This window comes from Notolabrus celidotus, chromosome 17 (genome assembly GCF_009762535.1).
Source record: "Notolabrus celidotus isolate fNotCel1 chromosome 17, fNotCel1.pri, whole genome shotgun sequence".
Taxonomy (NCBI): domain Eukaryota; kingdom Metazoa; phylum Chordata; class Actinopteri; order Labriformes; family Labridae; genus Notolabrus; species Notolabrus celidotus.
Window position 1 is genome coordinate 4739220 of NC_048288.1, and position 22059 is coordinate 4761278.

Consider the following 22059-nt stretch of genomic DNA (forward strand, 5'->3'; position numbering starts at 1 on the left):
ACACACACACACACAAACACACACACATGCACACAGAACAGATGCATCCAGCAGCATTATTCTCTGGCAGAGTGAGGGGTTTGTGGTAGAAAGAGACCCCCCACCCCCCACCTCACATTTAGAAGACATGAAATTTTTAACGCTTTTGCATGGTGTGTGTGTGTCTCTGTGTGTGTGAATATGATATTGTGTGTATGATTGGATGCCTGTGTGCAAGTGTTTCTGTTTGATTTTTGCATTTGTGTGTGCTACCCTGAGATGGAGGAGGGGACTTTATACGTGTATATATGTTTTTTTGTGTGTGTGTGTGAGAGGGTGTGTGTGTGTGTGTGTGTGTGTGTGTGTGTGTGTGCGTGCGCATGCCTGGTTATCTGGCCTCTCTCAGACTGCTCAAAATTCATTACAAAGTGACATCAGCCCAGCCGGAGACAAATGATGGCTGGATGAAAGGGAGCGCTGGGGCTTGGCTAGGATTAGTGTTAGCTTGTGCTGGCGACACATATACACACATACACACTTGTACACACACACAGAGCACACACACACGCACACATACACACACTTTAATCCACTGGCAGAACACTGCAGATACACAGAATTATCAAACAAGGGGCTGAACTCTCAGAGATGGGCAGGCTAATCTGCTAATATTACAGAGCTGCACGTGTGTGTGTTGGTTAGTGTGCCTGTGCATGTGTGCGTGTGCATGTGTGGATAATTTTTTACAGATATGCATGGAACCAATATATGCTGTATATTTAGCGTAGAAGTGAACATCTCTGTTTTCAATTTTGACTCATTCCTTTTTTATATGACCTAAAAGAGAACAATGGGTGTCGAACATCACGTGATCATTGTGATATTAGCCTCCATCCTTCCACTGATTCGATACAGGAAATGCTTTTTTCATTCACTCATGTTGAACATTTACAATACTTAATAATTGTTTTGTCCGTGTTGTGATTTTAGAAACTTGTCCCACCTGATATAGTTTGAAATATAAATATTTTGAGGCAAACTTTTATTTTGTAGGAATTCTGTTAACGAGTAAATGTGGAAACCTTTTTTTCTTGCATCTGCATCTGCAAACCAAAACGATTAAAACAGCTTCTCTGTTGGATGGTTCTTGTTGTCACACATTTTAAAGCCTGTTTGTATTAAAGTCCAGTATAAGTGGTATTGCATGTCTTCTTCTGCAGAACATTTTGTTCAAGCATTTTTTGCTGGGGGAATACTCACATTACGTTGAATATGAAACACATTCAACCAGGAATACTTTCTAAATGTTTGTTACAGCCATATCTGATATCTGATAAACCACAGCAGGTCTCGTTTTCACTGCAGATGCCCCAGACAGAAAATATGATTTTCTAGCGGGCATTATGGGTAATGTAGTCTTTGTCTCTGACTTTTCAGAAGAGACTTCAGAGGATGGTGAGCGACCTCCTCGCTCTTCCTCCAGGCTGGGACTGAACCTGACTGACCAAGACTTGACTGAAAGCCGGAGAACTGACCGTAAGTCCACACACACACACACACACACACACAAAATCACATATGAACCTTAAGCTTCCCTCCTTCAAGTTATAGCTCATCCCTCTCTCCCTCTCCCTCTCCCTCTCTCTCCGCCTCAGATAAGGTTCTAACATGTGTGTGTAGCATGTGAATGCTGCCGACTAGCCTCCATGTGACCTGCTTTAATCGTTTCCATCTGACAGAAAGAGAAAAAGAGAAAGAGAGAGAGAGACAGAGGGGGGGAGAGAGAGTGAAAAAGGAGGGAGAAAAAAAACGAGAGAAAGGGAGAGGGATAAGTTGAGTGTTGTGGATATTACCAGGCAATGTCCAGGCCCCAGATTATTTTTTAATCAAATCAGTTTGCGTGCTTGTAATTTATAAGCGCCTTGCATTAATCTTTTCTCGTTCTTGTGCCCTCTCCGATGACATATTAATTTTTCATAAGCGCAGGATTAGATGGGGGGGCCTGTGTATATGTTTTTCTAATATTGCACCGCATCCCTGCAACCCTTAAATTAGTTTTTTTTCCCTCCTGCATCCTCCCTTCATTTTTCTCCCCCCCCCCCCCCCCCCTTTTTTTTTTCTTCGGCTCAATCCATCCCTTAATTGTTGTCCAATCTGTGACCCTATCACCCGGCATTACCTCGGATAGAAAAAGAGCACAAAAAGAAAGGAGTGTTTGTTAGTGTGACAGTGTTGTAAGCTGGGAGGAGCAACAATCCGTACACTAAGGCTTGGTGTTTTTGTTATTTTGGGCGAGGTAGGGAGCACGTAATGCCTCTTCTGCGAGGCTGTGGTCGGGATAGCCCCGGCTTTGTTAGATTTGATTTACCCAAATAAGAATTCATACGGTCCTTTTATGTATGAGATGGAAATCCATGGCTTGGGATGAATATTGCATGGGGTCTCTCTCCTCCTCTTTTTTTATTCTCTGTCATTGCATGGGTTTCTCTCTCTCTCATTCTTTCTCCCTCTACTAATGTCTCTCCTCTTTCTCTCTCTTACCCCCCCCCTCCTCCCCCAACTCAGACACGCATACACCTTCCAACTCCCAACCTCTATCCATCTCAAGCTCCCTCCCCACCTCCTCTTCCTAGCATGCCATACCTAGCTCCATAATGTGAGGCTCAATGAGGCAGAAGGAGAGCTGAGTGAGGCTGGGGCCTATTAGTTTAGCTAGTCATCTATCTTTCAGCTCTATCTCTCTGACAGGCCCGTCTGACAGACTGGCGGGGAACCACCATCCATGCATTTACCGCCGCATATTACCGCCGGCGTCATTTAACACCACTGCACACATGCACAAAAAAAAAAAGTGTCCAGGTCCTTCCTGCTTTGAAGCCTGCTTATGTTCATGCATTGCCCCAAGTGTAGTTTATCAGATGTCGGAAATCTATTTAATAAAGCCCAAATGTATGCCTCTTTATTTTTTGTGAATAATTTGTTCGAGGAATTGCCCCGAGGTCAGCATTTTTTTTGGCAAGGAAGCCCGATATATTATTGCTAGAGCGGTTTTGGTGTTTTATTTTGCATTTGGATTAAACGAGGTTTCAGAAAGCCGAATGCTTGAAAATGCAAAAGAACGTCTGCTGTGTCCGTGTTGTTATGCTAGGGTTATCACCAGAGTCAGGGCCTTGTTTTTCTCTTTTCCCAGCTTAAAGTAGTAAGATTTAGCATCTCCATCCTCAGCCCCAAATCTCTGGCAAGCCTCAAATGTTCAGATCTGTGCATGTGTGTGTGTGTACTTGTGTGTGTGTGTCCGTATGGTGATCTCCAGGGAAGGGATTACAGTGTGACCAAGTGAGCAGTGTGTTTGCGCACTTCATCTCCAAGACCAAGATCCTTTAAACAAAGAGGGGCAGATAGATAAAGGGGGGTGGAGGGGGGGACAAGGAAAGACAGAAAGTGCTTTTTCCCCTGCTTCATTTACATTGTCTTTATAATCCCATGTCACTTTAGATTAATTATAATCCATGTTACATTTTCCATGCAAATGTCCCTGATGTGGATTACTTCCAGATAGCTTTGTGCTGTGTGTGTAGATGGTGCATGTCGCCACCATGGCTCAGGGGCCCTCTTCTTATAAATAACCAACCAAACAAAGGCCCCGGCATGGAAATGAGCCTGTCAGGCAGCCCAAGGAAATTACAGATCTCTACCTGCTTCAAATTAGCAGAGAAATTACTCATTGTTCCTACAGTCAGATGTTATGTATTAATTTCATGTGCAATCTTAAATTGTGAAATGACATGCAAACAAGATCAGATGCTAAATATTCCATATCAGCGTCTTCACATTCAGAATACATTTTTTATTTGCATGCATCTTGCAAATTTGCTCAACTTGAGATGAGAGCTGTGCTCTTCTTCTGTCTCTCAAAGATGAGATTAAAATATATTAAAGACATTAGCATGTTTAATTACAAGCCTGCAGCAATCCCTTTGTGCATGTATGTGTGTTTTCTGTGTAATGACAGCTTGTTGAACGTCTCAGACGATTTGTCAAATGTGACAAGGCCATGCTCATATTTATCTCTCATTAGAACACAAGCTGGAGATGGAAGAGAAAGGAGGGCTAGTCATTAAAAAACACAAACTATGAGACATCTGTTGTTTAACAGCCTTCCTCTCTCCATCTCCATCTGACTATATCTCTGCCTCTCTCTCGCTCTCTCTCCTGGTCTCTCTCTACATCCCTCCGGCTAGATCTGGGCCTGCTGAGTGTTTCAGTGGGAGTTTGGGGTTCAGAGTGTGTTGCTGTAATGTTATCAGGTGACCGGGGGTCAGCCTAATGCGTAACCTCGGAGCAGTAGGCCAGTAAATCATGCCGGCTGGCCCTCCCTGGCCCGTTTTGGCCAGCTCTCCCTCCTAGATTTACTGCTCCGTAACCTTAGCCAGTCTGCCAGGGCTCAGGACAGCTAAATTGAATACTAAATCCAAGCTGCCGCCACCCAGCCTGCTCCCTCTTAATTGACAGCCTTTCCCCCCTCTCCCTGCTCGATGTTTGTGGGATTTTTTTTTACTTTCATGAAATGAAATGTCAGGAATGGAATCTAATTGTTCTGCAGCTTGTAAAAGAAAGAAAAAATAGAAAAGATTGGAATAGGTACAGGTTGATCGTTTTGAAAGCCCGCTCCTAGACGTAGTTGATTTCATATGGAGTCATAGTCGGAGAGATTTAAGGATTCAATGATATGCTTGTTTGTGTGAAAATCTCATTTGCTTGGTTCAGTTTGCACAAAATGTCTCACCCTTTCCGACAGAAAAGGACAGATTTTAAAATAGATCTGCGGGAAAAGCATTAGCTATGATTGTGTGGCGGTCCTGTCGCCTTTTGGGGAACAATTTGAGACTGAAATATCCTTAGGTATTTAGAGCTGCAGGTCTCTCCGTCCCTCTATATCTTTTTTTTTTTGTTCTTATTTCTATTTTTCTCGATTCCTTGGCCTCCCCCTCCATTGCTCTGTATTTCTCCATTCGAGCGCCCACTTGCGTGTATATAAGTGTGTATATACGCGGCTCCCTAAACGCCATTGACAGTTGCAAATAAAGATGGGTGGTGAGTGTGCCGCTTTCTCCCCCTGCAATGCAAAAGGGGTTGAGTGTCATAAATCACCTTTTGATTTATCTAATCAAGCAAGGTCCTGCTGCATGCAGACATTTGTCATTGGTGGAGGTGGTGGTGAGGAGGGGGTCAGGTTTATTCTGCCCCTCTGCTTCACTGGGTTTCAGCTGGCGGAGCCCACCTAAGGATGGAGGGAGGAATAAAAAAAGAGAAAGAGACAAAGGGAAATGAAAGTAGTCCTCTAATCCTGTCTTCCTTTACTCTCAGTAATTATTTTGGCTGTGCACTTTTGATTACAAGAATATGAGTCAAGGTAAAAACCCAAGCAGGGGGACATTTTGATTTCCTCTCTTAAATTTATAGACCGTATTTGGATTTTGCTTGCCATCATATTTATTTGTGGTACAGGTGATTATATCCTTGGAGGACACTGCAGTTTTGAATGCCATGCTATCCTTCAAAACAACTTTATTATGCACTGGCAGGGCTCGCCATTTAAAGCTCCTAAGTGGCCATAGAGAGAACTGCTCTCTTTGCATTCAAGGTTAACCAACTGTTTTTCTGCTTGTGAGTGTCATAAGTGTTGATGAAAGCGCTAGGTCGAAGATGAATCTAAACCAGAAGGGCAGATCTCCATGTAGCCCTCGCACAGGCACACACATGCTACACAAACATACATTTACATTCAATATGACAGTAATCAATGGTGATCTGTGGGCTCTCTCCCCTCGCCCGCATTGTAAATGTGTTTGCAGCCCCTTGTCAGACAATCGCCTCATCTCCTTTTGCAGGGATGTAATTTAGTTGCAAATTGACTGGAAGACGGAGGCAAAAATTGAAAGTTGAAATTAGAAATGGTCATAATAAATACGGGAGGCGGGGCGCAGGCTTTGGAAAGGTCAGGTGATATGACAGGCGCTCTCAGGCTGGACCCATCTGACCAATGGAGTGTCAGCGGCCTGTCATGAAGCGCATAATATACACACACATGCATGAATGTAGACACACAATGCCAGCCCTGCAGGGGCCATCACAAGCAGTGGAAGACGAGATTACCTCGCTATTCTGAGCTACAGAGCAATTCTCGGATGTTCTTGGAAATTCACATTGTGCCCTTGTGATTTTTATTCCCTCTCCCCTCTCTCTCTCTCTCTCTCTTTCTCCCTTTCTTCCTCCCTCCCTCTCTCTCTTGTCACTTTCCTTGACAGGCCAATATTTCAGGCTCCAGATATAGGGGATTACAAATAAAATAAGTGGAACGCCTACTTAATGCAACAGAATTAAAATGCATGAACGGGCCGCAGGAATTGATATGCGCCCAATACAAACACGAGCCACAGAATAATATGAAATACAAAATGTTTTTTTCAACCCCCCTCTCCATGTATCAGTGCTTTGATTTCCCTTTTTTTTCCATTTGTGCATCTAGCGTGAAGCGTTGATTCGCAAGAGTGAGGCTCACATATTGCCTTGAGTGACCAGACGAGGGAGGGGAGACAAGAGCGAGGAAGGGTGGGGGTGATGGCTTAGCGAGAGAGCAAGGGAGAGGGAGGGATGGAGGGAGGGAGAGTTGCTGTTGCTGTGTCTTTGTGCTGTGCCGAGTGAGTAAATTGCAGTGGCAGAGTATAGCAGGGCCTGCATGGCCTGTATCTCAGGATGAGGCTAATGAAAGATTTATCAGCGGCTGCAGCATTTACTAAATACAACCAGAGGCTGATCTCTCCACATTGAGCCCTGCTGTTAACGTCGCACACGCTTACATGCACACATACAAACAGACACACACACACGAGCAGCGCTGCTACTGTACCACCAGCCGTGACCAAGCCCTGAAAATTTAGCATCTTTTGCAGACAGAGAAGTTGTTGAGGCAGCTGGGGAAATGTATATGAACTAATGAAGTGTATAATATTACCATAACATTTAATGTATGTCGTGCTGTGATAATGAGCCTGCCTGAGTTTTCTCCATTTCACATGTCCTCGGGGCAGAAACACGTCACTGTGTACCAATGTGAATAATGGTCCATGCTCGTATCGTATGCTGATGTTGTCAAGGTGTCAAATCTCTTTTTAAATCATCACCTACCACTCCATGAATATTCAGTGGGTGTTTAGGTTATTTGCTTTATTAAATGTATAAAAATAGTCATTAGGCACATTGTGATCCAACACAGCAACAAAACGTCAGACATTTTTTATTCAGTCACTCATCTGCTGATTCTACATACCTGATATCTCCTGGATTATTATTCCAGTTTCTCATACAGTATGTATGTGATCTATGGGTTACTATATATCAATGTCACATGAGGCTCTGACACTTCTCTTGTTTAATATGTCAATCTGCTCAACTGCTGATTTAAAAAAAAGCTCCATTTAAACAAATGTATTGTTCAGCCATTAATCATTCTGAAATTTGCCATATGTTTTAAACGGTTGATGAATAATCCACGTTCTGTCTCTGCCTTCTCTTCTGTCTCTCCCACCATCACCTGCCAGGACTGAACGCCATATCCAAAGAGGTCACCGGACCGAATGCTATGGTGAAACATTCCCTCCTCTCGGATCGACAAATTGAGAGCCCGCCAAAGAGGCCGAAGTCTGCCGAAGGGAAGACCTCCGCCAACGAGCAGGTGAGGGTTTGAACTGTGTGTCCAAAAGCAACAAAGTCTTACAAGTACAGTTTATGAGAGTATGCAGACTGACTCTCAAAGTGCTTCATGACAAGGCAACCCTAAACCTCTAACTGCTCTTTACTTACCCTCGAACATGCGTCTGAGCTTTGCGTTCATGTTTGACATTCAGGAAGGCATATTCCATGTACAGCGCTACATGTTGGATGCAGGTATCGTACAGCTAATGAGGCAGGTTCTCAGCCATAAGCACTAATGAAATCTAACCTTCACTGTCACTTTGGGATGAACTAATGGGGAGGTACTTCTAAACGGAATGAAGCAGAAATGCTAAGCTAAGCATTTAGCAATTGCTGGCGCCAGCTTTCCATCAAAGGGTTAAACGCAGTCCACCATACCCTCCCTGACAGAGCTTCTTAGCATCAAGCACAGTAGGCCAGTCTTTGTGTGCTTAAGTGGAATACCTGCACTAGCCTTAGGCCCCCTCCCTGCTCCTTTCCCCCTTTTTGCATCTCTTTAAATTATATGTGTTTTTAAATTAGATTATGAAGTATTAGCTCGTCTACTTCTGGGCCCTGCAAGGAGGGAGGACTTAGTCATTTCAGAAATGGATTCTATTAAGACAGGTGGTGGGGAGGCAGCTATGTTCGGAGTACTCCCTGTAATGAGGGCAAAGCGTAGCTTGGGAGAGAACACACCTTTGTCATCTGTAATACCCTGATTAGAAATTCTGGCCAATCGTGTTTTCTGCTAATAAAATTGCATGAGTTGCGAGACTTAAGTGAATTACATGAAACATGGTTGATCTACATTTTCAGTGTTAAGGTGGGCATGGGGGTTGGTTGGAGAGGTGACTGTGGTGGGAGGAGTTGAGATTGCTGTGAAGACTTGGAAAGCCTTGAAAATATAAATTTGGTCTTGTAGATGTGGAGTCATGTTAACATTCCTAACAGCCTGGATGGTTCCTGCTTTTCTGCTGGAGCTAGATGGTGCACAGCTTAGTTGCATCTGTTGAGTCCAACAAAATCTGCTCCGAATAGTGGAGCTGTATCAATGTCTTAATATTAAAACCATGGCAAACAACAAGCTATAAAGAGGAGGTGTTGTGCAAATTGAATTCTAGCATAAGAGTATGTCATGTGGAAAAGTCATTCTTGTCATTTTTTTTATTTCTCCTCTGCAATCAGATACTTATTGTGCACTCCTGTTTTTCAGGTTCAACAGTGTCCATACTGCACCTACAGCAGTAAAGATGCCAACCGCATGCAGCTCCATGTGATGTCCCAGCATTCAATGCAGCCAGTGATCCGCTGCCCGCTGTGCCAGGATGTCCTGAGCAACAAGATTCACCTGCAGCTGCATCTCACCCACCTTCACAGTGTGGCTCCTGACTGCGTGGAGAAGCTGATTATGACCGTATGTAGAACTAACAATTATATTAAGATATGTGTGTGTTTCTTTAAATTTGTTAAATACTCATTTAGTATAACCAAGAATAAAGGATTACTGTAAGATGTCAAATACTGGCTGAAATACAATTTGCTTTAAGGTAAAATGAAAGTTAACATTTAGAAATATTTGAGATATAATCTACAATATGTTAAGCTTAAATAATAATACAGGCATTTCTTTGTGTCTTTAAGGTTGTTGGACCTGACACAGCAACACCAAATAACACAATGCATCCCCAAACTGGACAAGACAAAGGTCTGTCTGTAATGGATCCCTCTACCTCTCTGACTGATGGGTCAGGAAAGTCTCAAGGTAGGCTTTTTTTCTGTTGTTTAAGTTGTATGCTTATTTATGTATTCAACATATTTGTGGAAATAATAATAATAGTATGTAACCGGTGCAGTGTATTTCACGTTGAATTGTATTTTCTACTTTAGGACACATTGCAAAGGACGAGCCGATGTCTCAAGACAAGAATGACTTGGACCTCCAGAGTGAGGAACTCAAACCCCCAAAGGAGGCCTCAGAGGCTCCAGGCTGGAAAAGAGCCGCTGGATTAGGACATGACAGCAAGTCCCCTGATACCTTACAAGACCATCTCAGTGAGCTCCAAAGGCTCCAGCAGCAACAACAGCAGCTGTCAGTATCTGATCGACATGTCTACAAATATCGCTGCAATCACTGCAGCCTGGCCTTCAAGACAATGCAGAAGCTTCAGATACATTCCCAATATCATGCCATCAGAGCAGCCACTATGTGCAGCCTTTGCCAGCGCAGCTTTAGGACATTCCTGGCTCTCAGGAAGCATTTGGAAAATGGACACCCTGAACTTAGTGAGGCCGAAGTCCAGCAACTCATAGGAAATCTGCCACTGAATGGAGATATCACTGAGAGTGAGGCCAGGGCCTTAGAAGAAGCTCAGGCGTTTGAACATGACTTAGACAAAGATGATGAAATGGACCAAGAAGAGAAGCCCAGTCCCACAGGAAGTGACAGCGGCTCTCTGCTGGACGACATGGGAGCGGAACCAAAACGGACCTTACCATTTAGAAAAGGGCCAAACTTTACGATGGAGAAATTTTTGGACCCCTCTAGGCCTTACAAGTGCACAGTATGTAAGGAGTCCTTCACCCAGAAGAACATCTTGCTTGTACACTATAACTCAGTTTCCCATCTGCATAAGCTGAAGAAGGTTCTTCAAGAGGCATCAAGCCCAGTTCCACAAGAGGCAAGCAACAGCATTGACAACAAGCCATTCAAATGCAATATTTGCAATGTTGCTTACAGCCAAAGCTCAACACTTGAAATCCACATGAGGTCAGTACTCCACCAGACCAAAGCCAGAACAGCCAAAACTGAAATGAGCAGCAGTAGCAGCAACTCTGGTACAAGTTGTCCATTGCCTGCAAAAAGCCCAGCCCCAAGCACACAAGGGAACAACTGCAACACAGATACTGCTAGAAGTGGCACACCTTCTGCAAACAAAGAAAGTACTGTGGAGCACAAAGAGGCTAACAGCAGCAGCAGCAGCAGCAGCAACACCAAACAGACAGCAGCCGCCGACCATGTTTCATCACAGGCAAGCAGCCACCAGTCTGCACAGTCCGCAGCCCAACTGCAACTACAGCTCCAACATGAACTCCAACAACAGGCTGCCTTCTTTCAGCCCCAGTTCCTTAATCCAGCTTTCTTCCCCCATTTCCCAATGACCCCAGAAGCACTGCTGCAATTTCAACAGCCACAGTTCCTCTTCCCCTTCTACATCCCAGGTGCTGAGTTCAACCTTAGCCCAGAGCTTGCCCTTCATTCAGCAGCGGCTTTTGGGATGCCTGGCCTTACCGGATCATTCCTAGAGGACCTGAAGCAGCAAATGCAACAGCAGCACCAGTTGCAGCAAGTTCAGGCACAGCAGCAGGCACAGCAGCAACAGCAGCAAGCCTCTCAGTCACAGATACAGCAGCAGAAAAACCAGCAACTGCAGAACCACAAACCCAAAATGGAGTGCAGCAGTGTGTCAGTTTCAGAAATTCAAATGTCAAGAGAGGCAGAGGACCACCTGGAAAAACAAGAGAACCGGGCAAAGATGGAAAATGCAAGTGATGCATCTGGTGATGTAGGAAAAGACGGCCGAGACCCTAAAAAGTCAAAGTTCTCAGAGCCAATGATTCCTCCTCCACGTATTGTGTCAGGAGCAAGGGGAAATGCAGCCAAGGCACTGCTAGAGAACTTTGGATTTGAGCTGGTCATCCAGTACAATGAGAACAGACAAAGGAATCAAAAGAAAAACAAAGAGGGGATTGAACAAGCTGAAATTAACACAGACAAGCTTGAGTGTGGGATGTGCGGGAAACTGTTCTCCAACATGCTGATTCTGAAAAGCCACCAGGAGCATGTGCACAGTCAATTTTTCCCATATGTAGAGCTGGAGAAGTTTGCCCAGCAGTACAGAGAGGCCTATGACAAACTCTATCCGATAAACCCTGCTTCACCTGAGACTCCCCCACCACCGCCACCACCACCTCCCCCTCCTCCTCCACCGCCTCCTGCTCCAGCTCCAGTGACAGCCCCTCAGCCACCCTCAACATCCATGACCAAGCCCCAAACTCCTGTACCTTCCCCAGTTCATGTCCCCCATCAGAGCCAACACCAAACCTCTCACCAAGCAACGCAGAATCAGCCACCACCCCCTCCTCCACAGCCTTCTGCCCCTCCTGCCCCGCAGCAAGTGCAGCTTCCTGTGCCCTTGGATTTGCCCCTTTTCTCACCTCTAATGATGCAGTCCGTCCAGCATCCAGGCCTGCCCCATCAGCTTGCGCTCCAGTTGCCCACTATGGACTCTCTTTCTACAGACCTTACACAGCTGTGCCAGCAACAACTAGGCCTTGATCCGAACTTCCTCCGCCAGTCCCAGTTTAAGCGACCACGCACCCGTATTACAGATGATCAGCTGAAGATCCTCCGTGCTAACTTTGATATCAACAATTCCCCCAATGAAGAGCAAATTCAGGAGATGTCAGAGAAGTCTGGTTTGCCCCAAAAAGTCATAAAGCACTGGTTTCGTAACACTCTCTTCAAAGAGAGGCAGCGGAGTAAAGACTCTCCCTATAATTTTAGTATTCCTCCTATTACTACATTGGAAGATATTAGACTGGAGTCCCAGCTCAGCACACATGAATACTACAGAACTGACTCAGCCATCAACAAGAGGTCCTCCAGGACCAGATTCACTGATTACCAGCTGAGGGTTCTGCAAGATTTCTTTGACACTAATGCCTATCCGAAAGATGATGAGATTGAGCAGCTCTCCACTGTTCTCAACCTACCGTCCCGAGTCATTGTGGTGTGGTTCCAGAATGCACGCCAGAAAGCCCGCAAGAGCTACGAAAACCAGGCTGATTGTAAAGACAACGAGAAGAAAGAACTGACCAATGAGCGCTACATCAGAACTAGCAACATGCAGTACCAGTGTAAAAAGTGCAACATTGTGTTCCCACGCATCTTTGACCTTATCACACACCAGAAAAAGCTGTGTTACAAGGATGAAGATGAGGAAGGGAATGAGGACACCAGCCTTGAGGATTACGCAGATTATCTTGATCAAGCACCCACTAAGACTAACCAGTACCCTTCAGAATCACACAAACAGTGCCATGGAACTGCCACCAGTTCTGGCTCCAGTTCACCTGTGATGGCCTCTCCTCGTGCAAGCATTGGGAAGAGTTCACCCAAGCCAGATATTGCCACTGAAACTGAACCTAAACAGAATGAGACTGCCCCCTCCCCAGTGATCAAGTCATTACCAGAACCCAGACCATCCAAGGCTTGCACACCTCAGCCACCTCCTCAAAAAACTCCCCAGCCACAAGTATCCAGACCCCATTCCCAGCCACAAGCAGCTGCAGTGCCCTCCAGTCCTCTTTCCCTTGCCCTTTCTTCCCTCACCAACAGCCTCCCCCACCAGATGCTCCAGTACCAGTGTGACCAGTGTAAGATTGCATTCCCCACTGTAGAACTATGGCAAGAGCACCAGCACATGCATTTCTTGGCGGCCCAAAACCAATTCCTGCACTCCCAGTTCCTTGAAAGACCCATTGATATGCCCTATATGATATTTGACCCCAACAACCCCCTGATGGCTAGCCAGCTGTTATCTGGTGGACTGTCTCAAATCTCCTCTCAGGGTAGTTCTGGTTTGGCCTCTGCTACAGGGTCAGGAGCAATGAAGAGGAAACTTGATGACAAAGATGAAAATGGTAACGATAAAGAAGGAGGAAACAGCAGTGAGGAGCAACACAGAGATAAGCGTTTGAGAACCACCATCACACCAGAACAACTGGAGGTTCTCTATGACAAGTATCTACTTGACTCTAACCCCACGAGGAAGATGTTGGACCACATTGCTCGAGAGGTTGGCTTGAAAAAGAGAGTCGTGCAAGTTTGGTTCCAAAACACCCGTGCGAGAGAAAGAAAGGGGCAGTTCAGGGCTATAGGGCCCTCCCAGTCCCACAAGAAGTGCCCTTTTTGCAGAGCACTGTTCAAAGCTAAATCTGCTCTAGACAGCCACATTCGATCAAGGCACTGGCATGAGGCTAAGCAGGCGGGGTTTAGCTTGCCAGCAAGTCCAATGATGAATCAAGACAATGACAGAGGGGAAAGCCCAAAGTATAACTTCTTTGACTTCTCACAACTGCCGACCAAGACTGAGCCAAATGAGTATGAGCTACCTGCTGCATCCTCAACTCCAGTCAAACCAACTGAGTCGCATTTAAAAAACTTTGTAAGCCCTTCATCCTTAAAAGCTGAAAACTGTGATGAAACTGACGGGCCCAATATGAATTCAGCAGAAACCTCAACCTATGATCTGATTAAGATGGACTTTGATGAGACATCATCAATTAACACAGCCATTAGTGATGCCACAACCGGTGACGAGGGTAACAACAATGAGGTTGAGAGTTTCACAGCAAATGGAGCGGATAAAATGAGTGACAGCAAGAGCGGCCTGGCATCAAATTCTGATGGTGGCAATGAGAGGTTCCAATACAGCATGGTGAGCCCTGCTCTGAGCTTCTCTGGGAAAGACTGTGACTCTTATTATAGCTCCAGAGATGATGACATGGACGATTTCAATGACAGGAGTGAATCATCAAGCCTAGCCGATCCCAGTTCCCCTAGTCCCTTTGGGTCGGGAAACCCCTTCGGCAAGTCTGGGAAAGGCAGCAATTCTGGGGATAGGCCTGGACACAAACGTTTCAGGACTCAGATGAGCAACCTGCAACTTAAAGTCCTCAAAGCCTGTTTTAGTGACTACCGCACTCCAACAATGCAAGAGTGCGAAATGCTGGGCAATGAGATTGGACTCCCCAAGCGCGTTGTCCAGGTGTGGTTCCAGAACGCCCGTGCTAAAGAAAAGAAATTCAAGATAAACATTGGAAAGCCATTCATGATAAGTCAAGGCTCACCAGAGGGGCCGAGGCCTGAGTGTACTTTGTGTTGTGTTAAGTACACTGCCCGGATGTCCGTCCGAGACCACATCTTCTCCAAACAGCACATCGCCAAAGTGCAAGAAACCCTGGGAAACCAGGTGGATCGTGAAAAGGACTACCTAGCACCAACCACTGTCCGTCAGCTGATGGCCCAGCAGGAGCTGGACCGGATGAAGAAAGAGGGATTCCAGCAGACAGTGGACAACAATAATGCACTTCATGGCCTCAGCCTGCCTTCAGGCTACCCAGGGTTAACTGGCCTTCCGCCTGTGCTACTTCCTGGAGTAAATGGGCCATCATCACTTCCAGTTTTTCCACCCAACACACCCGGTGAGTTAGTATGACGAACACTGAAAGATAAAGTTAAATAGAATAGAAGCTTTATAAATTGAGCTTTATCATGCACTATTTTATTCTTCTATACTACTGTTTATTCTGTATCACAGTGGTGTTTGTTAAAAAGTCTTATTTTTTAAAACTTGGAAAACAAAATGATGGTGTACGTGCATGCATAACCTCATCATCAGAGATGAACTGCTAACTGATAATTCAGAGATTTTCTAAGACTAATGTGTCTTTATCATGTTTTTTTTTTTTTTTTCCTGGGTTTGTTTTTCCCCTTATTGTAGGTTTGGTATATTTATATTATAAAATATTGGCAGATTGAAATTATTATAAAGCGCATGTGACAGTTTTGATCCATAACAAAATCTTAACATGAGAAGTAAAAACTCAGCCAGTGAAAATTAAGCATCTTGTCGTACAAACTAATTTCCAAAGTGATTTGGGGTTGAATTTGAAATATTGAATATTTCCATATTTATATACCACTGTATTTCAGCTTTAGCGTCTCCCGGTGCTGGCATGCTTGGGTTCCCTACACCAGCCACCCCCTCTCCTGCCATGTCTCTCAGCACTACCCCAACCAAGACTCTTCTGCAGACTCCTCCTCCTCCTCCTCCACCTCCTCCTCCTCCTCCTGTTCCCTCCACACCTTTGGCAGCAGTAAATCATACAGAGCAGCAAGGTAAAGACACAGAGAGAGACAGCAGCAAGAAACCAGGAGACAAGCCACCTCACACAAAGGTTAAGGACCGAGAGAATGAGAGCGGCTCACGCCCTGAGACCCCCAGCATGGCCAAGAAAAGGGAGAAATCATCATGTCCATCTTCAGGGAAACCAGGAAGTGAGGCAACGTTGGACGCCGCGCAGCTTCAGGCACTTCAAAATGCTCTGGCAGCAGGTGATCCCAGCTCGTTTTTGGGGGGGCAGTTCCTGCCCTACTTCCTGCCTGGATTCCCAAACTGCTTCTCTCCCCAGCTTCCTAGAGGGGTCCAAACAGCGGGATATTTCCCACCTCTGTGTGGAATGGAGAGCCTGTTTCCATACGGCCCAGCAGCCGTACCACAAGCTGCCATGGCTGCTGGTCTCTCCCCAACCGCTCTCCTGCAGCAGTACCAGCAGTACCAGCAGTCCCTCCAGGATTCACTGCAGAAGCAGCAGCAGCAGCAGCAGAAACAGCTTGAGCAGCAGGCGAAACAACAACAGCAGCAGCAGCAGCAGCAGCAACTGAAACAAGCCCATGCGAAGACACCCCAGAGCATAAAGAGCACCACCACCAACTCCTTCAAACCAAAAGAAGCTATAGAAGCTAAGGATGAAACCAACAAAGGCTCTTCAACAGAAAGCACAAAAGAAGAACCGAAAACAGATACCAAAAGTTCCATGGATTTTCCAGACGCTTTTATTGTACCGTCCGTCAAGCATGAGTTTATATGCAGGAAGTGCCAGATGATTTTTGCTGACGAAGATTCGGTGGTGCGTCATCAGAAGTCCTTCTGTTACTATGGACATCCTTTTACTGACCCGCAAGAGACAGTGCTTCGAAAGGCAGTGAGCAACTACACTTGTGTTGCCTGCAATGTGGTCGTTAACGGGAATGAAGCACTTGGCCAACACCTTCAGTCGAGCTTGCACAAAGAGAAAACAATCAAACAAGCAATGAGAAATGCCAAAGAGCATACTAGATTATTACCTCACTCTGTCTGCTCCCCTACTCCTAACACCACATCTACCTCGCAGTCTGCAGCTTCTTCTAATAACACCTTTCCTCATCTCTCTCACTTGTCCATGAAGTCCTGGCCAAATGTCCTGTTCCAGGCCACCACAGCCCGGAAAGCTGCTTCCTCCTCCCCGTCTGCCTCTCCTCCCCCTCCCCTCTCCTCACCTTCAACGGTTACCTCAACTTCCTGCAGCACCTCAGGGGTTCCAACCTCACTACCCACCGAGAGTTGTTCAGATGAGTCTGACAATGAGCTAAGCCAGAAGCTGGATGACTTAGATAATGCGTTGGAAGTCAAGGCTAAGTCAGCCTCTGGCCTAGACGCGAGCTTCAGTAGTATCAGAATGGATATGTTCAGTGTGTAGGAGTGACAAAGGATCCCTTGCTTAAAGAAAAAAATAAGACTTTTTAAACTGCAGTTCCAAAGTTTCTCTTAACCCAAAAAAATTACAGTACCAAATGATTGACTCAGGATTGTTTTTCCCATATTGATATGCTGGCAAGATATTGATTGATTTTTGTTATGGACAGAACTGTTGCAGATGCTTGACTGAGCTTATATTGTATACAAAAAACATGGAGTAGGAAAAAATCCCACAGGCCTCCTTGGGGGGGCTTGTTTCAAGCCAAAAACTCTCACGATAGCAAATTGCACCTCAGCTGGATTGTTTTCCAAATGCTAGCATGTACTGTATGGGATGACGATCCAGAACCCTCAAAGAGAATCTCTCTTAGTTTAGATAGGTGTAATTCAGTAGCTTTAAATTCTCAGGTCAGAACATAACATTTCTCATTTGTTAAAGCAGCAACAAGCCTGGATACACTTGGCTTATAACCAAAACATGTCAAGCTTTATCGGACGCATTTCCTTGATGTGTATAGAGTACCAAGAGACAATATTACTGTTACAGTGGACGATGTGCATATCCTTTTAGTTTTGCCCTACAAAGACAGTATGGTTTTGCCACTGAGGGAATTTAGAATGATGAAGTAAATGTGTATGATGCCCCTGTGTTTGCCAGTTTGTATTACAACAAGCTGTATCTATTTCCCACCCCCTTTTTTCTTGTAGTATATACTAATCTGTGCCAACTCTTACCCTTTCACTTTACCTCTGCTCACACCCTTTTCTGAAGAGGTAATAACTCTAGTTTTGATAGACTCTCTCGGATTATGTGAATATAACATTTTCATTTGTGAATTGCTGTACTGTTACGGTACCTGCTTGTGTCTGGACTATAGTGCACTTATTTGTTTTTATTTGTCTTTTCATTATTTGATTAGGCCATTTGTTAATTTAATAGATTTTTTTCTGGTTGTATGTATGTATGTATGTTTGTGTTTTAATTATTATTTGTGTCTATTGCAGCAGCATATTGGTCCATATTTGTTACAGGATTGATGCCTAACAATCTAGAGACCTATTTAACAATTGGTGCATCCACGAAAGCAGTACTGTATACTTGAAACTGTTAAGGTACAAGTTGGTCACAATGTTAAAAAAAGGTATGATCATTTGCTATACATTTGCAAGTCTGCTGCTTTAAAAGGGGGACAACAGCATTTTTGTTGTATATTAAAACATTTTCATGTAGGACTTAAAACAGTGTTACGCCTATACGCAGACATCTCGTGCATAGGTCCACGTCCTCCCATCAGTTTTCTGGGCACTTCTGATGATCTACAGTTCAAGTCAACATTCTAATTTTCCACATTTAGTGATTTCAACATTGCAAAGTATTACCTTACAAAGTTTTGCTGCTACTGTGTAATGTTATTTTGCTTGCCATAAATTCTCTCAACTTTCTACCAGACATAATACTGATCCATTAATTGCTTTGCTTTGCTCTTTTTTATTTTATATTATTTTGTTATTTTGCTGTGGAACTAAGAATGTGAAAGCTGTCAAAGGGTGTTCAATTTTTTACGAATCACTTTCTAGTTTGGTAATTGAAACCAATGTGATTCATTCCAAAGTAACAGAAGGCTATTTGTATGAAAGAAAAAGGCTTGTGAACAAAGAAAGCTAAGCTGTTGTACATATTCGTAGTTGGCTGTGCATGGTACAAATTTATTAATATGAAGAAATGCAAAAATGTATTGCTTTTGGTATTTCCTATTCTGAGATGAGCAAGTAGCATGTAATGCAACTGTTTGACAGGTTAAATCAAATCATGCTTAGTTATTGTTTCAAACAATGAAATCAAGTAACATTTCCTCTTATGTTTTATTATTGTAAAGGTGTTTTTTTTTCAAAGTTTTAAAGCAAACTGTCAGTTTTTAATTTTCTGTGTGAGCTTTTTAATGTCATTATTTGGATTTTTAGTATTTTAACATTTTCTTTAATCCTGAAGACACTTTTCGATTGTGTTTCATAAGAGACATCCTGGGCTCCCAAGGTGCAATTCTGCCATTGTACAAACATGAGCGACTGTCCTGATTCCAAAGGCTTTCACAACTCTGGCTTTTTGCCTTTCCCACTCTGTGGCTCAGCATTAAAAGACTGAACTGTCCGCTAGCATCGTGTGCTAAGATGCTAGCACCAGACAGGACGCTTTCCACACCAAGGACTGGTAAAAGCTAACAAACCAACAAAAAGGATGGTCCAACAATATAACTGTACATAGATATTGCAACTGCACAGCAGCCAAAAAGAAAAAAAAAAGAACTTTTTAAAAAAAAATGGATGGATTGTGTCATGTTTATGGGGACAGCCTTCAAAAGGTTGAAATTGGAATTGTTCTTCTGGATGTCAAAGGGATTTTCATGGCGCAATCATATCCTACACAATATGTACTCTTCAACATCTGGGTTACATAGGAAATGCACCCTGAGGTTTTAATAAGAAGAAGCCCCTATGGCTAAAACTTTAAATAAACTAAACCAAAAATGTTATTGATGTTTTATATATAGAGAGTAGTCGCATTAGTTTTTGTTACTGTACTGTTTGAGGTCTCAACTGTACCGTATCACGGTAATAACATGGTTTTGAAACCTTTTTTTTATTTTGTCACAGACCTGTTGTCATAGTTGAAATGACGTTTATTGTAGATGGTATTTGAACAACTTCTGGAAATAGTTCATCAAGTATGTTTGTTGCTCATTGTTGTGATACATTAAAAACTGTATCTGCAAACCAGTCGGGTCTCATCAAATATTTCTTTTGTCATGTCTCATGTCATAAGTTTCATTGGATTATCAACAAAGCATCATTTACAGATTTCTACTGGATGCTGACACGAAAATAAATCACAAAGAAACAATTCATTTAATCAACACACACATTAATGTTTGTTTTTCTCATTTATAGTACAATGTTACATATATGTTTTTATATTTAAATGTTAAATAGCAGCTTGATTATTATAGTGTTTAAATATTTTAACATTAAGTTTAAATATATTACTGTTTTGACCAGAACAATCTAAATAACACATTCATTATAACCCTATCAATGGTATTGAATAAAGGTGCAGCTTTGTTTTGGCAGATTAATTATATATTTTGCACAGTTTTATTCAGTTTTTAAACTACACATTATTTGGGCACACCTGTTTTCAAAACTGTCAAGCCTTTGCAACACTTTTATCAAAATTCATGTTTTGTCAACAGAGGCGTGTCCACAAGGATGGCCGGGGGTGGCACAGCCCCCTCTTTGAACTCTAATAGGCCACCCCAAAATCCTACGTTATGATTGGCTGTTTGTCTCATCAGATGCAGGACTAGGGATGTTAAAATTATTTTTAGGTGGTTTATGCTGTAACAGGACAGCAGTAGTGTTCTTTGTTTTTAAATTTAGCACATTTTCTTTAGTCATTGCCTTCATCCACTATCATAATAGTGGATGAAAGTGGGGGGGGGGGATTCACCTCACTGATATTATTATATTTATGTAAAGTTTAGATAAAACACTATCAGTCAAATCAAGGAAAAGCATGACAAGGGTTGAGGGACATGTTGCTCATAAACTTTACTAATAATGGAAAGTTATTCAAATAAATGTCATCATCCATTTCTAATGATATTCAAAGTTGTGTTTTATCTGTCACCAGCCGGGTTACAGAAACTTCTGATTTAGCAAAAACCTCACTGTCTTCCTCTCATGTCTGATTATGGGTTACATGTTGTTTACAGACACCACAAAAATCCAAAATACTTCCAAACTGGTGAGGAAACTTTGTTTGGGTGTGAGTGAGTGAGTGGAGTGCCTCACTTTTTTCTGTCCTCCCTTTTGAGATGATTTTCGTCAAGCAATATCCACACTGCAGGAAGGAGTAGCTAGCTGGTCACTGAGTCGTCTTCTGCTGCTTTTTGCACTTCTTCATCTTCTGAACCAATCAATACATGGTATTTCAATAGTCTTGTTTTTCACACAATATAACTACTTCATTTTTTAAAAGAGGGTTACTGTTATTACTAGTTTATTAAGACAGCCCTGGTAATGTTTTAAAGTATCGTTTTGAGCCCTTGGAAGAATTAAGCTAAGAAGATTTATATGTGTCCACTCTGTTGTGTTTCCTCACAGGATTATAGCAACTCTATGATACTTTATTAATAGTTGTTAAAGTAGACCCTGAAGACAGAGAGAGTAAATGCAATTAATTCATGTGGTGCTCTGCACAGATACCCCGGCCACCCCTGGCTATGGCAGCGCCCCAGTTTGGCCACTTCAGTCAAAAGAGTCCAGACAGACCCCTGGTCAGCATCCCTGTAATAATTATGATTTAAGTCACTGACAGACTAAAATTTCAAATCACATAATGCATGTTTGCTGTCATCACCCTATTTGTGGTAATCTGACTCTAAGCAGATGCAGGGGATTATGTTTGGAAGTGTCTGCTAATCTGGATGTGATCAGGTGCAGCACAAGACTCCTCCCACTGAAACAGGAGAGTATGAATAAAAATAAAACCATGGGCAAACAGATGCAGAGCCTCAAGAAGGAGTTTTATACTTTTCAAGGTTTATTCTGTCATAAACAGGTTTGGAAAGATAAAACTAAGGTGTTATAAAGTGTTTCAGCCGATAGGAACTAAGAACACGTATGCAACATCTTCAGCCTACCTCTCATTCAGCACGTAGATGGAGAGATAAAGAATTGTGCTTTGTGCCTCTGACTACACACTGCTTTTAGAATTCTATTAAAAAGCAGAATGCCGGCCCGTGTGAGACAGAAGGGTGACGTTTTTTTAGATCTGAGGTCAACAAATGCTGTCACGTTAAAAATTGCGCCTCAAGAACGCCTCAACACAATACATCACACCCTGCCAGCGAGACGTGTCCGCCACCAGTGTCAGGGTCACGGAGAAAGCCGACATTCACAAGTCGTTAAATCCACCTAATGA

At 43.5% G+C, this 22059-nt stretch overlaps 1 protein-coding gene across 1 annotated transcript in view; it reads left to right on the forward strand.

Moving 5' to 3' along the window:
* The window catches only part of zfhx4 (zinc finger homeobox 4), a 79607-nt gene extending 59754 nt beyond the window's left edge, over positions 1-19853 (forward strand). Inside the window, exons 7-12 of the mRNA XM_034707061.1 lie at positions 1417-1515; positions 7581-7714; positions 8930-9130; positions 9358-9478; positions 9604-14982; positions 15494-19853. Coding sequence (XP_034562952.1) covers positions 1417-1515; positions 7581-7714; positions 8930-9130; positions 9358-9478; positions 9604-14982; positions 15494-17079 — 7520 coding nt within the window. The 3' untranslated portion in view covers positions 17080-19853. The remainder of the gene's footprint in view (positions 1-1416; positions 1516-7580; positions 7715-8929; positions 9131-9357; positions 9479-9603; positions 14983-15493) is intronic.
* Positions 19854-22059: the final 2206 nt, after the last annotated feature.